This window comes from Canis lupus, chromosome 16 (assembly GCF_003254725.2).
Source record: "Canis lupus dingo isolate Sandy chromosome 16, ASM325472v2, whole genome shotgun sequence".
Taxonomy (NCBI): domain Eukaryota; kingdom Metazoa; phylum Chordata; class Mammalia; order Carnivora; family Canidae; genus Canis; species Canis lupus.
In genome coordinates, this window is record NC_064258.1 from 1,120,203 (window position 1) to 1,133,330 (window position 13,128).

Genomic DNA, 13,128 nt, shown 5'->3' on the forward strand with positions numbered 1-13,128 from the left:
AAGAGGGTCCCTTGTGCCCGTGACACGGTTTCAGTGTGACAGGCCAGAGACACACGCCTCTACCGCTTGGCTGAGTGGTGCCTGAGGCCGGGCCCCTGCCCAGGGAAAGGCCCCCAGCCCTGGGCACACGGCCTCCCCCGGCCCCGCTCTGGGAACTCGCTGGGCTCCCCCAGGTGCCAGAGCAGGGTGTGCGGCCCGCTCCTCCCCGGCCTGGAGCCCAGGGCCTCCCCTGCCCCAGCCCCTGCCCAGACCCCGTGCTTCCCGCCCAGGGCGCCACGGAGGGTGCTGGGGACAGGCGACTCGGCGTGCCCGACAAACGTGACCCAAGACACACACTGCCCATTTCGAAATTGTTTTCAGTGGCAAACGCAAACAGAAGAGGCTGCGGCTGCGCTCAGAGCAGCGGTCCCTGGTGCCAGGTCAGGGGGACTCGGGTCAGGAGGGCAGGGCAACCGGGGCACCAGGAGGTCAGGGGACCCTCAAGACAACAGGACACTGGGGTGTTCTCCAGGAGGCCGCACCTGGCTCACACGGCGGGACTCGGAACCAACTGTCCCCACTGTGGCCCTCACCTGGCATCTGGAAAAGGAGAGACGGCACCAGGAGAGGTTTTTTAAAGTGCTCTTTACTATGAAACGTTAAGAGGCTGGTCAAGGGGCGCCCGGGGGACTCAGGGGTTGAGCAGCTGCCTTGGGCCCAGGGCATGACCCGGGGGGCCCAGGATCGAGTCCCGCATCGGGATCCCCACGGGGAGCCTGCTTCTCCCTCTGCCTGTGTGTCCGCCTCTCTCATGAATAAATAAATTAAATACTTAAAAAAAAAAAAAGAGGCGGGTTGGGTGGGCCCCAGCTTCTCGCCTGCCCCCCTCCGTCCCCCTCCCAGAAATGCTGGCCATGGGGGAGCTCACCGTGGCGGTGGCAGCACCGCTAGTGCCGGGGCTGGGCACCACCAGCAAGGCAGGCCAGGTCCCAGCAGACCCTCGGGGCCGCCTGGCGGTTCTGACGCCCACCCTCTGAGGGCTGGGAAGGACTGTCCCCAGCACCAAGGACACTGTGGGTCACACGTGGCTCCCTACTCGGGACACGGGGGCATGGGGACGCAGGCCTCACCCTGGGTGCCTGGTGGGATGATGGTCTCCACTCCTGTAGCTTGCGGTGAATATGCACGAGGATGCCAGGTCCGGCGCCACAGGAAACCCGAGCACACACACAGGTGTACCTGGGAGCCCACCAGGTGGAAACCCCCGGGGCCTCCGCCCACACATGTGCGCTCCGCCCTGCATCTGCGCCACACAGGCAGCAGGTGCAGGCCGAGCACCGGTGGATCCACGCCCCTGCCTGGCCTGTGGGCGGCGCCGCGGGTGCTTCTGGGCGCAGGCTTCCTGCGGCAGCTGCTTCCTTGTGCAGAGGCGGGATGGCGCTCAGGGCTCAGGTACCGCTGCCCACCTCCCCTGGCCCTGGGCGCCCTGCGCTGGGACCCAGCACGGCCTCCCCTGACTCACCTGTGCAGCTCTGCGTCCTGCACACCCCACCCCCCATTCCCTCCCCAGCCCGGCCGGTGTGGCTTTGCGGGGGGAGGCGGGAGGGAAGCCCACGGGATGCCCGCTCCGTGTGCCCAGGGGAAAGCAGGTGCAGGACCAGCAGGGTCCCCGGGGGGCGTCACATAGCCCTGCGCTTAGGGGGCCCCCACTGGGGTGGGACCACCCCCCAACCACTCCCCAGCCTGGGGAAGGGGCGGCCCACGGCTCCTGGTCTCCTGCACCTGGTCAGAGGAGGAGGGGCCCTCCTCCCTTCTCCATTTCTAGGCCAGGTGTCAAAAGGCTTAATTAGATCATTAGATCCTTAATTTTCCTCACTTTGGAAAAAAATAGAGAAAGACTGTACCCAAAACATGGAGATCTTTTCTTATCGGTGTATTAGAAAAACATTTGTGTGTGTTTTTTTTTTTAAACCATTAAGGGTCCTTGCAAGTGCGCTCTCCCCGGGTTGGAGAGACGATGGCCTCTTTTATAGGGACTGTGCGCCATCTGTTTTCACTGAGGATATCGTGTGTTTTTCTTTGCAGAAGTTTAAAATTTTATGTTTAGTTTAACTTTTCTCCTCCACGGCTTCTGTGTCATGGGTTGTCACATGAAAGCCCTCCTTCCGGCCGATTTACAGAGGAATCCGCCCGCATTTCCTTCCACCGTTTTATTTGTTTATTTTTTTTAAGGTTTTTATTTATTTATCCATGAGAGGCACAGAGAGAGAGAGAGGCAGAGACACAGGCAGAGGGAGCAGCAGGCTCCCGGCGGGGAGCGGGATGCGGGACTTGATCCTGGGACCCCGGGGTCACGGCCTGGGCCGCAGGTGGCTGCTCATCCGCTGGGCCCCCCGGGCGCCCCTCCCTCCAGCGCCTTTGTGGTTCTGCGCTCATATGCATCGGCAGAGGACAGACAGAGAGGGGACACAAAGCCGAGCGTCTATATGGGGTCTCAGAATTGCAGCTCAGGAACAAGCTGAGTCTCCTAAGAGCTTAGGGGGTTTTGAAGACAACGGGGCATGTTTGCAAATGCTGCTGAGGAAGAATCTGGTAGGTGCTGGCACCGAGAAGCCGGGCGGGCCCAACAGGATTGATGGTGAGTCGCTCACTGAGCAAAATCTGCTCCAGTAGCAAGTTGCAGGGGCTCGGGGGTGTGGGGTTCGGCCCGGTTCCAGGATCCCGGCTCCACCCTGAGGATGGAGGATGAGGGTGCGGCCCCCCAGCTCTGCCCAAGCCCCTCCATGTCAGTGACCCCAGGCCATGCCGTCTCTCACGACATTTATGCCTTCTGTGCAGCTGGAATTTATCTCGGTGGATGCTGCAAGAACTCCACTTCTTTCAGAGTTTTAAAAATCATTGTTTTGTTTTAATAATCTGAATGGTTTTTTTTTAAGAATTTATTTATTCATGAGACAGAGAGAGAAGCAGAGACATAGGCAGAGGGAGAAGCAGACTTTGTGCAGGGAGCTTGATGCAGGACTCGATCCCAGGACCCCGGGGTCATGCCCTGGGCCGCGGGCCAACACTCAACCTCTGAGCCACCCAGGTGCCTCAGTAATGTTAATTTTTAAAGACCATAATATTCGGTCCCTCATAACTTATTTTCATGTAGGATAGGAGGTAGGGACCTGGCTTTGCTACTTTTTTTTTTTTTCCCTCAATGACTGGCCCGTCAGAACAACATGAAATGAAACAAAACAAAAACAAAAACAAAAACAAAAACCTTCCCCGCGCATTTCAAACCCATCTCTTCCCAAATAACATTCCCAGAGGTGGGTCCAGGTTGCTTGTGCTGAGTGTGTGTCTGTAAAAACCACAGGCCTCCCTGTAAGCTGTCGGCCCTACAGGACTGTCCTACAAAAAATGTATCCGACTGTTCTTTCGGAAAAGCAGGGAACAATTCATTGCGTATGGTCCTCGGGGCACTTCCGTGGAAAGGTTAGGTCACCACAGCAGCTGGTGATCGTCCGTGGGAACAGGATCTTTTGCTTCTTTTTCATCCACCAGAGACTGAAAAAAAAAAAAAAAAAAAAGCCCAGAACCGTGAATTAGCCCCGATTAGTAATTGGTTTCTGTTTCTCTGAATTTCCTTGTGTCTTTAGCTCTATGGTGATGCTGCAGCGTCTGCATCAAAGGTACTTCCAGCAAGAGAACATCCCGGCCTTTATGGTTTAGCACACAGCTTTTTTGTTTTTATTAAGATTTTATTTATTTATTCATGATAGAGACACAGAGAGAGAGGGGGCAGAGACACAGGCAGAGGGAGAAGCAGGCTCCATGCAGGGAGCCCGACGTGGGACTCGATCCCAGGACTCCGGGGTCACGCCCTGGGCTGAAGACGGCGCTCAACCACTGACCCCCCAGGGACCCCCTAGCACACGGCTTTTGTTCCCGGGCTCACCTACTGTATCTGCCCGTGAACTTGGCCTTTCCCAGGGTTAGCCCTGGAGACCGAGGTGCTCCCGCGTCTCCCCGAGGCTGTCTCTGTGGCCAGCACCCTCTGGATCTTTCTGGAGCCCTCCGTCTCCCGTGCGGCCTCCTGCAGACAGCGTGGAGCTGATTCTGTTTGCCTTTGTCGACAGGGCACAGGGGCTAGACCTGTAAGCAGCAACGGAGATCCATACACGGTAAGTAGGGATCCACAGAGACGCGTCTGGGCCCTTGGTGGCTGAAGGAGTGGCCGCCGACGCCATCGGCCGCTGCTCCCTGTTGGAGAGGGCGCCTCAGGAGGGAGTGGGTCCCCCCACGGGACCCGAGGGCCGCACAGCCACCCCGGTCAACGCTTGGGCACTTCCTGCCGTGGACCCATTCTCCGGCGTGAATCCAGTTTTTCAGGGTGGTTCGAGTTCGCGTTCATTGACTTGTAAAGGATTTGCAAAAGGAGAACAATGTGGGAAGAGCACGCGGGAGCCCCACGGTGGAGGCTCTGCAGCCCGCCCCCACCCCCGCCCCGGGAGGGCTCTCCCCTGGGTGCTGCGGCCCCGGGCCCCCTCCTTGGTGGGTGTGTGTGCAGCCAGGCCCGGTCTGGGCTTCCGGCTGGGCTTGCACCCCCGCCGGCTACCTGGTGGTGATGCACTCACCTGGTAAAGACGCCCTGAGAGCCCCGGGGACCTGGTTATGCATGTGTCCTGGAGAAACAACCCTTCCTCCTAGGTGGCATCTGCAGACCCCCTTCAGCCCTGCCCCGCCTCCAAGCCGCTGTGGAAACTCCAGCCCCTGACCCCGCTCTGGTATCCCAAGCCACAGTCTATCCTACGTGTCCGTTCAGAGAGTCCGGGACATGGCAAATCGGGGCGGGGGGTGCGCGGTGGACAGCCACACGACCATCCACGCGTGCCAGGGGCCGTCTATGACGCATTAACGCTTCTGTGCACGGGACGCGTGGTCTGTGTCTTTTGTTTAGCACAGACTGCTAAGGGCAGCCACTGGGCGAGCAGGACTGCGGGGAGGTGGAAATTGGACTTTCTCGTTTTACCTGCCCCCCTCCTGCGTGGCTGCAGCCGGGACAGCTGACCCCAAGGGCCCTACGGGAGACCCGAGCTCCCACCCACAGAAACTGAGGTCCCAGCGTCTGTCGTAGGCACCTCGGTGTGGGTCTCATTGGTCTTGCCGCGATGCTCACGCGCTCCCCGCTGCTGGCAACGTTCCCAATCAGGCTGGCGCTAAAGGGAACATAAGCCTCTGTCCTTGGTTCTCTAAGAAACATTTAGGCCTTTATTACGTCAGTCTCATTCCCGTGCTCTCGGCTCTGCCACCCCAAAACTCAGCGCCAGGGACATCCCTTCAGGTGCAAATGCACAGCAGGAATTCAAGGAAAACAACGCGGCCGTGCCCCGCGTGACGGGTGGAAGCTGGTTCCACCTTGGTTTTCTGCCAAGCCTGCAGAGCGCGGGCGTCCGGGAATGTCACAATCACCCATCCTGGAGGCTTCATCCGCCTGTTCTTGCAGAAAAGTTCCACTTCCTCCCACACCGTGCGTGCCGGCGGCTTCTCTTAATACTCCTGGGAAGCACCGCCTACCGTGGACGTTGTGACCGGAGACTGTCACTGCCGCTGCCAACGGGGGCACGGAATGGTCCCCCGGGAGTGCGTGCTGTCCACTGTGCACCCCGCGGCTGCAGGGGCCGGGGCGCCGTGGGTCCCTCCTCAGGATGCAGGTCTCCTCTCCTGGGGCTAAATGCCCAGAAGTGCAATTCCTGGGTCACACGGTATTTCAACTTCTCATTTCTTGAGGCGCCTGCACACCGTTCTCCAGGGTGGCTGCGCGGGTCCGCACGCCCACCACAGGGCCGGAGGCCCCCTCGCTCCGCCTCCTTTGCGTCCACCTGTGGTTTCCTGTGTTGCTGACTTCCGCTGCCTGACAGGTGTGAGGTGGGCTCTGCATTTCCCTGATGCCAGGGACGCGGAGCCTCTGTCCACGGCTTGTTGGCCGTCCGCGTGTCTTCTTTGGTGAAGTCCCCATTCAGCTCCTCTGCCTGTTTTTCAGCTGGATTATTTGGGGTTTTTTGCCGGGTCGCAGGAATTCCTGGTGGACCTTGGATAGTATCTCCCCCCGTTGGTGTTGGTCACCGCGGGAAGCTGCACCTCTTTAAAGCAACCCGAGGGCTCCTTTCAAAGAACAAATGCTCAGTCTGTCCCGTTGTTGTCACATGACTTTTCAAGGAGCGCCGTGGAGGCCGGGGCCCTACGATGCTGATAAAGCTATTTGCTGAGGATGGTTTGTCAGCATCTGCAAAGGCCATGAGCACAGCACTTAGAGGGTTTTCAACGAAGCTTGTTCTGGAAGGAAACACTGGCTCGGGGGCTCGGGAGCTCGGGGGCTCGGGATCAGGATGCTCGGTGTCCCGCCCGCTGCACCCCCACCCAGCTCCTGTCCCCACTGTATAGAGAGCAGATGCTCCTCTCTGCTGAATGTGGATGTTAATGTGATTTCATTGACGACGTTTTACAGTTTTCTTTTGGGGGGGGAAAAGTGACTTTACCTGAAAGCAACTTGTTTTTTCAAGTCTATAGATAAAAAAATTGCATTTTTGACCAATGCTTGCTTTTGACCAAAAAAATAGAACAGGCGAGGTTGGCGGAGCGCTGGCGCGGCGGGAGGGTGCTCCGGGCAGGCCCAAAGCTCTGCACCCAGAGCAGAGGCCCAGGAGGAGGGCGTGCTGTCCTGCACACCCACCCCCCGGGACCTTCCAGGGAGCAACCTCCGCGCTTTGTCCTGACAGTTTCCTGCGTTGAGCGACGCCGAGGAAGATGAGGCTCCTTCCTTGACGATGGGTCAGCAGCGCTGGGGAGAGGCGGTAAAGCACAGCACCCCGCAGGAAGGCTCCCCCCGCCTGCGCAGGCGGCCGCCGGGCGAGGTCCCCTCCCGCCAGGGCGAGGGCCCCGAGCCCTGGTCCCGGCGGCCTGCGCGCGCCCCCCGGAGCACCCCATCCCTCCGGGCAGGGCCTGGGCGCTCGGCCCCCCTGCAGACCCCGCGGCTCTCCAACGGCCGGGCCTCCAGGGCGGCTCGCGGGCAGCCAGGGCCCCGCTCAGGGCACCCCGCTCCCAAGGAGGACCCGCCCGCACAGGCCTCGGTCACGCGGCAGCAGCACGCGGAGTCCTGCGCACCAAGGAGCTGGCCTGGCCCCACGGGGCTGCCCGGGATCCCAAGCGCGGCCAGGAGGAGGCGGAGGGACCCGGAGAAGATGGCAGCCGAGGTAGGACTGTCCCTGTCCTGGACCCCAGCCCTGATCCAATCCCAACCCTGTCCCAGGTCCAACCCCGACCCTGTCCCTGACCAGTTCCCAACCTCGACCCTGTCCCCGATCTAACCCCAACCCTGTCCCCAACCAGTCCCCAACCTAAACCCGACCCTGACCAGTTCCTGACCTTGACCCTGTCCCCAACCTTCATCCTGATCCAACCCCAATCCTGTCCCTGACCAGTCCCTGACCCTAACCTGACCTTGTCTGCATCCCTGTCCCAGATCCAACCCCAACCCTGTCCCTGACCAGTTCCAGACCCCAACCCAGTCCCCGACCTCAACCCTGTCCCTGACCAGTCTCCAACCTCGACTCTGTCTCTGACCAGTCCCTGACCTCGGCCCTGTCCCAAACCCTGTCCCAGATCCAACCCCAACCCTATCCCCAACCAGTCCTCGACCAGTCCCCGACCTTGACCCTGTCCCTGACCAGTTCCCAACCCCGACCCTGTCCCCAATCCTGTCCCAGATCCAACCCCAACCCTGTCCCCTACCAGTCCCCGACCACGACCCTGTCCTGGGCCAGTTCCTGACCCCAATCCCATCCCTGACCCTGTCCCAGATCCAACTCCAACCCTGTCCCTGACCAGCCCCCAACTTTGACCCCGTCCCTGACCAGTCCCCGACCTGAACCCGATCCTGACCTTGTTCCCAACCTTGTCCCAGATCTAACCCCAACCGTGTCCCTGACAAGTCCCTGACCTTGACCCTAACCCGGACCAGTTCCTGACCCTGACCCCGTCCCTGACCAGTCCCTGACCCTGACCCCACCTGGAGGCTCAGGGTTCTGTGGAGGCAGCTGCCCTTCCCCCACGGCTCAGCCTTTCTGATGTCCTGGGCCTGCCCCACCTGCTCCGAGGGGCCAGGCGACCCCATGTAGAGCACCTGTGACCCCAGGTCCCCTCTGCTCCCCAAGCTCCCGAACTTGCTGCTGTGAATCCTCCGGGCCTTCTCAGGGTGAGCCAAGTGGTCCCAGACAGCCGCGGCTCTTTCCATTCCTCTGAGTGAAGATCTGGGGGCCTCCCCCCATGGCCCCTGCCCCCCCACCCCCAGGGCCCCTTTCCTGCTGGGAGCTCTGCTTCCCCACCTCCTCTGACGCCCTGGTGTTCTAGAAGGTTCTGAGAAGGGCCCCGCTAGGGGACTTAGGCCTGGCCCCTCACACAGGGCCGCAGCTGACCCTGGGTCCGGCTCTGCTGCCCTGGGGTGACCCGTGGGCAGTGGATGGCCTGGGTGCCCGGGGGCCGGACGGGTCCCCCTGGGAAGTTGCCCTGCACTCTGCTGCACCTGCTGGACTCCTTGCCGCCTGGACAGCCGCCCTCCAGGTCTCCTCGGGGGGCGCGTGGCTCCACGTGCCCGGGCCGCTGCAGGAGCCCGGCTCCCCCGCCCTGCTGCTGGGCCTCGCTGGCGTTTCTGGGCACCCCTGCAGGGAGCGTCCTTGAGGCCCCCGCCCTGCGCCACGGCCGCCCTGGCTGTGTGGGGAGCCGGCCTCGCAGGGCAGGGGAGCCCCGCCCGCCATCCCGAATGCCTGCCCGCCGTCGGGTCCCCGTGGGCTGGTGCTTCCCCCCCCCCCCCCCCGCTTCCAGGAGAGCTGTGAGGTGGCTGGAATGTTCCAGAGCTGACGAAGGCGCAGGGCCCGAGAGTGTCCCTGTGGTGGACGTGGTCGTGGGGGGGCAGCCTCTGGATGGCTGGGGTCCCTTGTGCGGGCGTCAAGCTCCCAGCACCCTGACTGCTGGGGTGGCCACAAGCTCCCCAGAGGCCCCCTCTGCTGTCCTGCTCCGCCTGCACCTCCGTGGGCAGCCCCAACACCAGCCTCTCCGGGTCCTCAGGGATAGCTCCTAGTTTTCATGCTTTCAGGCTATTTGGAGGACCCTGGAGCACTGGAGACCCCAGATCTCCCTTCCCCCCGGTCCCTGCCCCAGGGCACCCTGGTCCGGTCTGACTCAGCCACCTGCACCCCCCGCCGGCCGCCCCCACTCTGGTTCCCGGGAGGCCATCGTCTGGGTTTGGAGCAGGGCTGTTCCTGGCCTGGACCCCTCTCCGCTGCAGCCGGGCACCGTGGGGGGACCCCAGGCCCTGGGCTGGCCCCCCTTGGCCCTGCTCCCCTCCCCCCCCCGCCTCCTGTCTGCACCCTCATCAGACTGGGTCCCGGGCCCTTACCGGGCCCAGTCACACCCAGAAGCAGCCCTCCGGGTGCTGCAATGCCCGGCAGGTGGCAGTGGGGGTGCCGAGAGCCCGAGGGCAGGGGTGGGCAGGGGCGCAGCCTGCGGGGCCTGTGTCCCTTCCGCGGGTCTTCTCAGAGCTGCCCTTCCTCCCCCAGAGGGAGCGCGTGCGCCAGTGGGAGGCCCGCCAGCTTTGGGACATCGAGGAGGCCACTCAGCATGAGCTCACCCTCCAGGACGAGTGACCTCGGTGCCGGCCCAGAGGCGCCGTGTTCTGGAGCCCCCGCCGCGGCCTATAGGCTTGTTCAGCCTCTGTCCATCCGTCTGTCCATCTGCAAGCCCCAGCCCGTCCTCGGGGCTGGCCCAGGTCCCCCTTGGACCACCGTCCTCTTTACCTGGTGCCTCCTGAGTAGGGGCTCCCACTACTCAGACCCCACATGTGGCTCTGGGGGGCACCACCGGACAGCGGGACGGAGGGAACGGAGCCCACAGGGGATGTGGATGCCCACCACCCACCCCGGCGGCACCGGCCCCTGCCGCCTTCCCTGGTGTGACCCAGGGACAGGGTGACATATGTCGAAAGCAGGGAGCGTGGCGACCTCCTTGGCACATGGGCCGGTGCCGCCACCCCCCCCCCACCTCGCAGGGAGGGCAGGCCCAAGGCTCCACAGGAGGCGGCTCTGTGGCACGGGGGCGGGGGTGGGGTGACGAACCCAACCCCCTGCAGCTCGGGGCGCCTCGGCCCCACCCCTGGGCAGCGTTGGGGTCCCGCCCAAGGGCCGGAGGGGTCTGGACCCCTGGGCTGCGAAGAGGAGGAAGCGGGACGCCCAGGGCTCGCCACCCCAGGCCCGCCTGGCACAGACGTGTCGCGGGTCGCCGTGCACACCTAGGCTTTCACCTTACGAATGTGTTCACCCCCCACGGTATTTGGACACACTTGGTGGTTGGTTTTGTCTTTGTGTCCTGGCAACGGGAAGGAGAGCGCTGGGGCCGCCTCCCCTGGGTCGCCTCCAGGCCTGACAGGTGTGGCCCGACTCGCAGGGACAGGGACACAGCAGACACAGCGCTCAGCTGGGACAGTCGGGGGCACCCCGGAGCCTGGACCGGGCCCAGCAGGCGGGGTCGGGAACCCGGCTCTCCCTGCGGTGGTTCTGAGGTCTCCAACCTGGAAGGCCGGGTCCTCGCGGGGCGGGGCGAGGGCTGCGGTCACTGGGCGAGTCACCCTGAGGCCACCTGCGTGTGCTAAGCGCTTGGACGCTCCTGAGTGCCCTGGGTGGGTCCTTCCCATCTCCCCCTTGTCTCTGCTTCTTCCTTTGTTATGACAATTAACGGATTGGGGAAACAGGTTTATTTTCCAAGCCACAGCAGCGGAAAGTCTGGCTGTAACTGCACACCACGCAATAAACCCTTCGGGGCTAACCCTTGCCCGCTTTAGTGTTGGGGTAATAACCCCCCGAGCGTCTGTGTCTGATGTGAAGGGATTCCGATGCGGAACCGAGTGGCTTTCTGGTCTTGCTTCGGTCCTTTGAGAGGTTCAGATGCAGAAAGAGGCCAGGGAGGAGGAAAGCAGGATGGAGGGACCTTGGGACGGGGCGGGGCCGGGGGGGGGCGGTTCCTGAGCTTGGAGCCCCAGGCACCCCGGGGGAGGGGTTCTGCTCCTCAGATGCTTTCCCAGGTGCTCCTGGGGCATTTCCTCCCCTGTACGATGGCTGGCGAAGCAGACTCTTGCATTTCTACAAAGGGGCCCAGTTAGTGCTGGAAATGCGACCTCACATGGCGTCTCCCCCCACAGCGTGGATCGGGGTGTGCTCCGGTCACGGGAGGCGTGGCCGGGAAGCCGCCGGAGGAAGGAGCAAGGACTGTGCCGGAGGTTGGGACGTGGTCCCCAGGGAGGGCATCCCGTCCGTGCCCACCACCTCTGCGACCCCTGCGTCCCCGGGCCCCGGGCCACCTGCAGACAGGAGGGCGCTCCGGAGGTGGGCGCTGCTGCTTGGGCCACGGGGTCTCCCCTGAAGCAGCCTGCTTTTCCCTCGGGCAGTTTCATATAACGGGAAAAGAGAACTGACCCCCTTCTAACTTAATCTTTATCTAAAGGACACATTTTTCCCCCTGAAATACGCTATTGACCCAGGGCGTCCGACGCTCACACAGCTTGTCACTGTGTCAGAACCCGGTTTGAGGGGCTGCCCGCGTTGGGTTCAGGTGACCTGGCTAAGGACATCTGGTTTGTAGACCACTCGCCACGGCAGTCTCAGCACCTGTTGTTTTAAGTTTCTTTTCGCTGCAAAACAAAGGCTCAAAACAGCCTGTGTTTGCCTTGGTTCTGGTGGCTCAGCTACGCCTCTGCCTGGGCTCCTGCAGGGGACGTGCAGCAGGTGCTCATGCGGTGCACCTGGGCACAAAGGGGGACCCCCAACTGCGTGTGGGGGTGCAGGACCCGGGGCCCCGTGCCTTCCCAGGTTCGCCCAGGTGTATGTGGCCGCCTCGGCTTGCAGCCGTGTAGGGTGGGACACAGACCGTCCGTGCTCCGGATCCCCTGCTCGAGGGCCGGCATGGGGTCCAGCGTGCCAGGTGGCAGCTGAGGGCACAAGCAGGGTCACAGCGTCCCCCACTCACAGGTTTGGGGGCTGCGGGCAGCTCCAGAATCGTGTCTTTTGTGCGAGCCTGCTCAGCACGAAGCATCTTATACTAATGTCTACCAATTCTGTTAGAACCCTACAGGCCACTGCGTAGGCTAAAGGGTCTTAGAGTTACAAGCTCCCTGCTAGCTAGCAGCCGGCGGGGCTCCTGGGTGCGGCATCCGAGTGGGCACTCGCTGCAGCTCTGCTAGCTGTGTAATATCCTTTAAAACATATACTAAAAAATAAATTAAAAATAATAAAACAAAACGCAAACCGCCCAGAAGGGGGACATAGTACCTCCGCGTTCTCACCACGTGCGTCCCTCACGGAGGCTCTGTGGATGTGAGTCTGCCTGTTCCCTGGCGGGTTGTAGCCCTTTCTCGGAGGATTCGATAAATGGCCTGTTTCTCCGGGGGGGGGGGGGGGGGGGGGTTATGCTCTTCATAAGGACTTTTTAAATTTCTCTACTTTGGGGCAGCCCCGGTGGCGCAGCAGTTTGGCGCCACCTGCAGCCTGGGGTGTGATCCTGGAGACCCAGGATCGAGTCCCACGTCGGGCTCCCTGCATAGAGCCTGCTTCTCCCTCTGCCTGTGTCTCTGCCTCTCTCTCTCTGTGTCTATGAATAAATAAATAAAATGCTTAAAAAAATAAATAAATTCCTCTACTTTGGATTGACTTTATTTGAACTTAGAGATACAACCAGAGGAGCCACGCGTTATGCTTGTGATGACTGATTTTATGTGTCAGCTTGGCTGGGCCACTGCACCCCCCTGTTTGGTCAAACGCCAGTCTAGATAGTCCCGATGTCATGCTGAAGGTACGGTTTTGATGCGATTGACGTGTACATGGACCCTGATTGAAGCAGATCAAGCTCCATCACGTGGTGGGCCGCGTCCAATCAATTGAAGGCCTTAAGAGAAAAGCCTGAGGTTCCGGCCCCCCCCCGCCCCAGAGGAGGAGGGATTTCTGCCTTCGGGCTGCCTTCGGGCTCCAGATGTCAGCCTCTCCCTGGGTCTCCATGTACCGCCTGCCCTGCAGACGGGACCTGCCAGCCCTGTGACGGGCCCTCATAGCTGTCACGTGCTCC

At 61.8% G+C, this 13,128-nt stretch overlaps 1 protein-coding gene across 2 annotated transcripts; it reads left to right on the top strand.

Annotated features, from left to right (window-relative positions):
- Positions 1-1,292: 1,292 nt before the first annotated feature.
- CCDC201 (coiled-coil domain containing 201) lies at positions 1,293-10,845 on the top strand. Of its 2 annotated transcripts, none has more exons than XM_049095032.1 (4): positions 1,293-1,431; positions 4,104-4,148; positions 6,744-7,217; positions 9,579-10,845. In XM_049095032.1, the coding sequence occupies exons 1-4, from the start codon at positions 1,414-1,416 to the stop codon at positions 9,663-9,665; spliced, it is 624 nt and encodes a 207-aa protein (XP_048950989.1). In that variant the 5' UTR covers positions 1,293-1,413; the 3' UTR covers positions 9,666-10,845. The 2 variants fall into 2 exon arrangements, with proteins under 2 accessions (XP_048950989.1, XP_048950990.1); XM_049095033.1 differs by lacking the exon at positions 1,293-1,431 and adding an exon at positions 1,487-2,617.
- Positions 10,846-13,128: the final 2,283 nt, after the last annotated feature.

Bases quoted from the DNA above. Each gene is read 5' to 3' on its own strand.
- CCDC201 (XM_049095032.1), top strand. The intron at 4,149-6,743 runs GTAAGTAGGGAT...TTGTCCTGACAG, and splicing joins GCAACGGAGATCCATACACG to TTTCCTGCGTTGAGCGACGC. The intron at 7,218-9,578 runs GTAGGACTGTCC...TTCCTCCCCCAG, and splicing joins CGGAGAAGATGGCAGCCGAG to AGGGAGCGCGTGCGCCAGTG.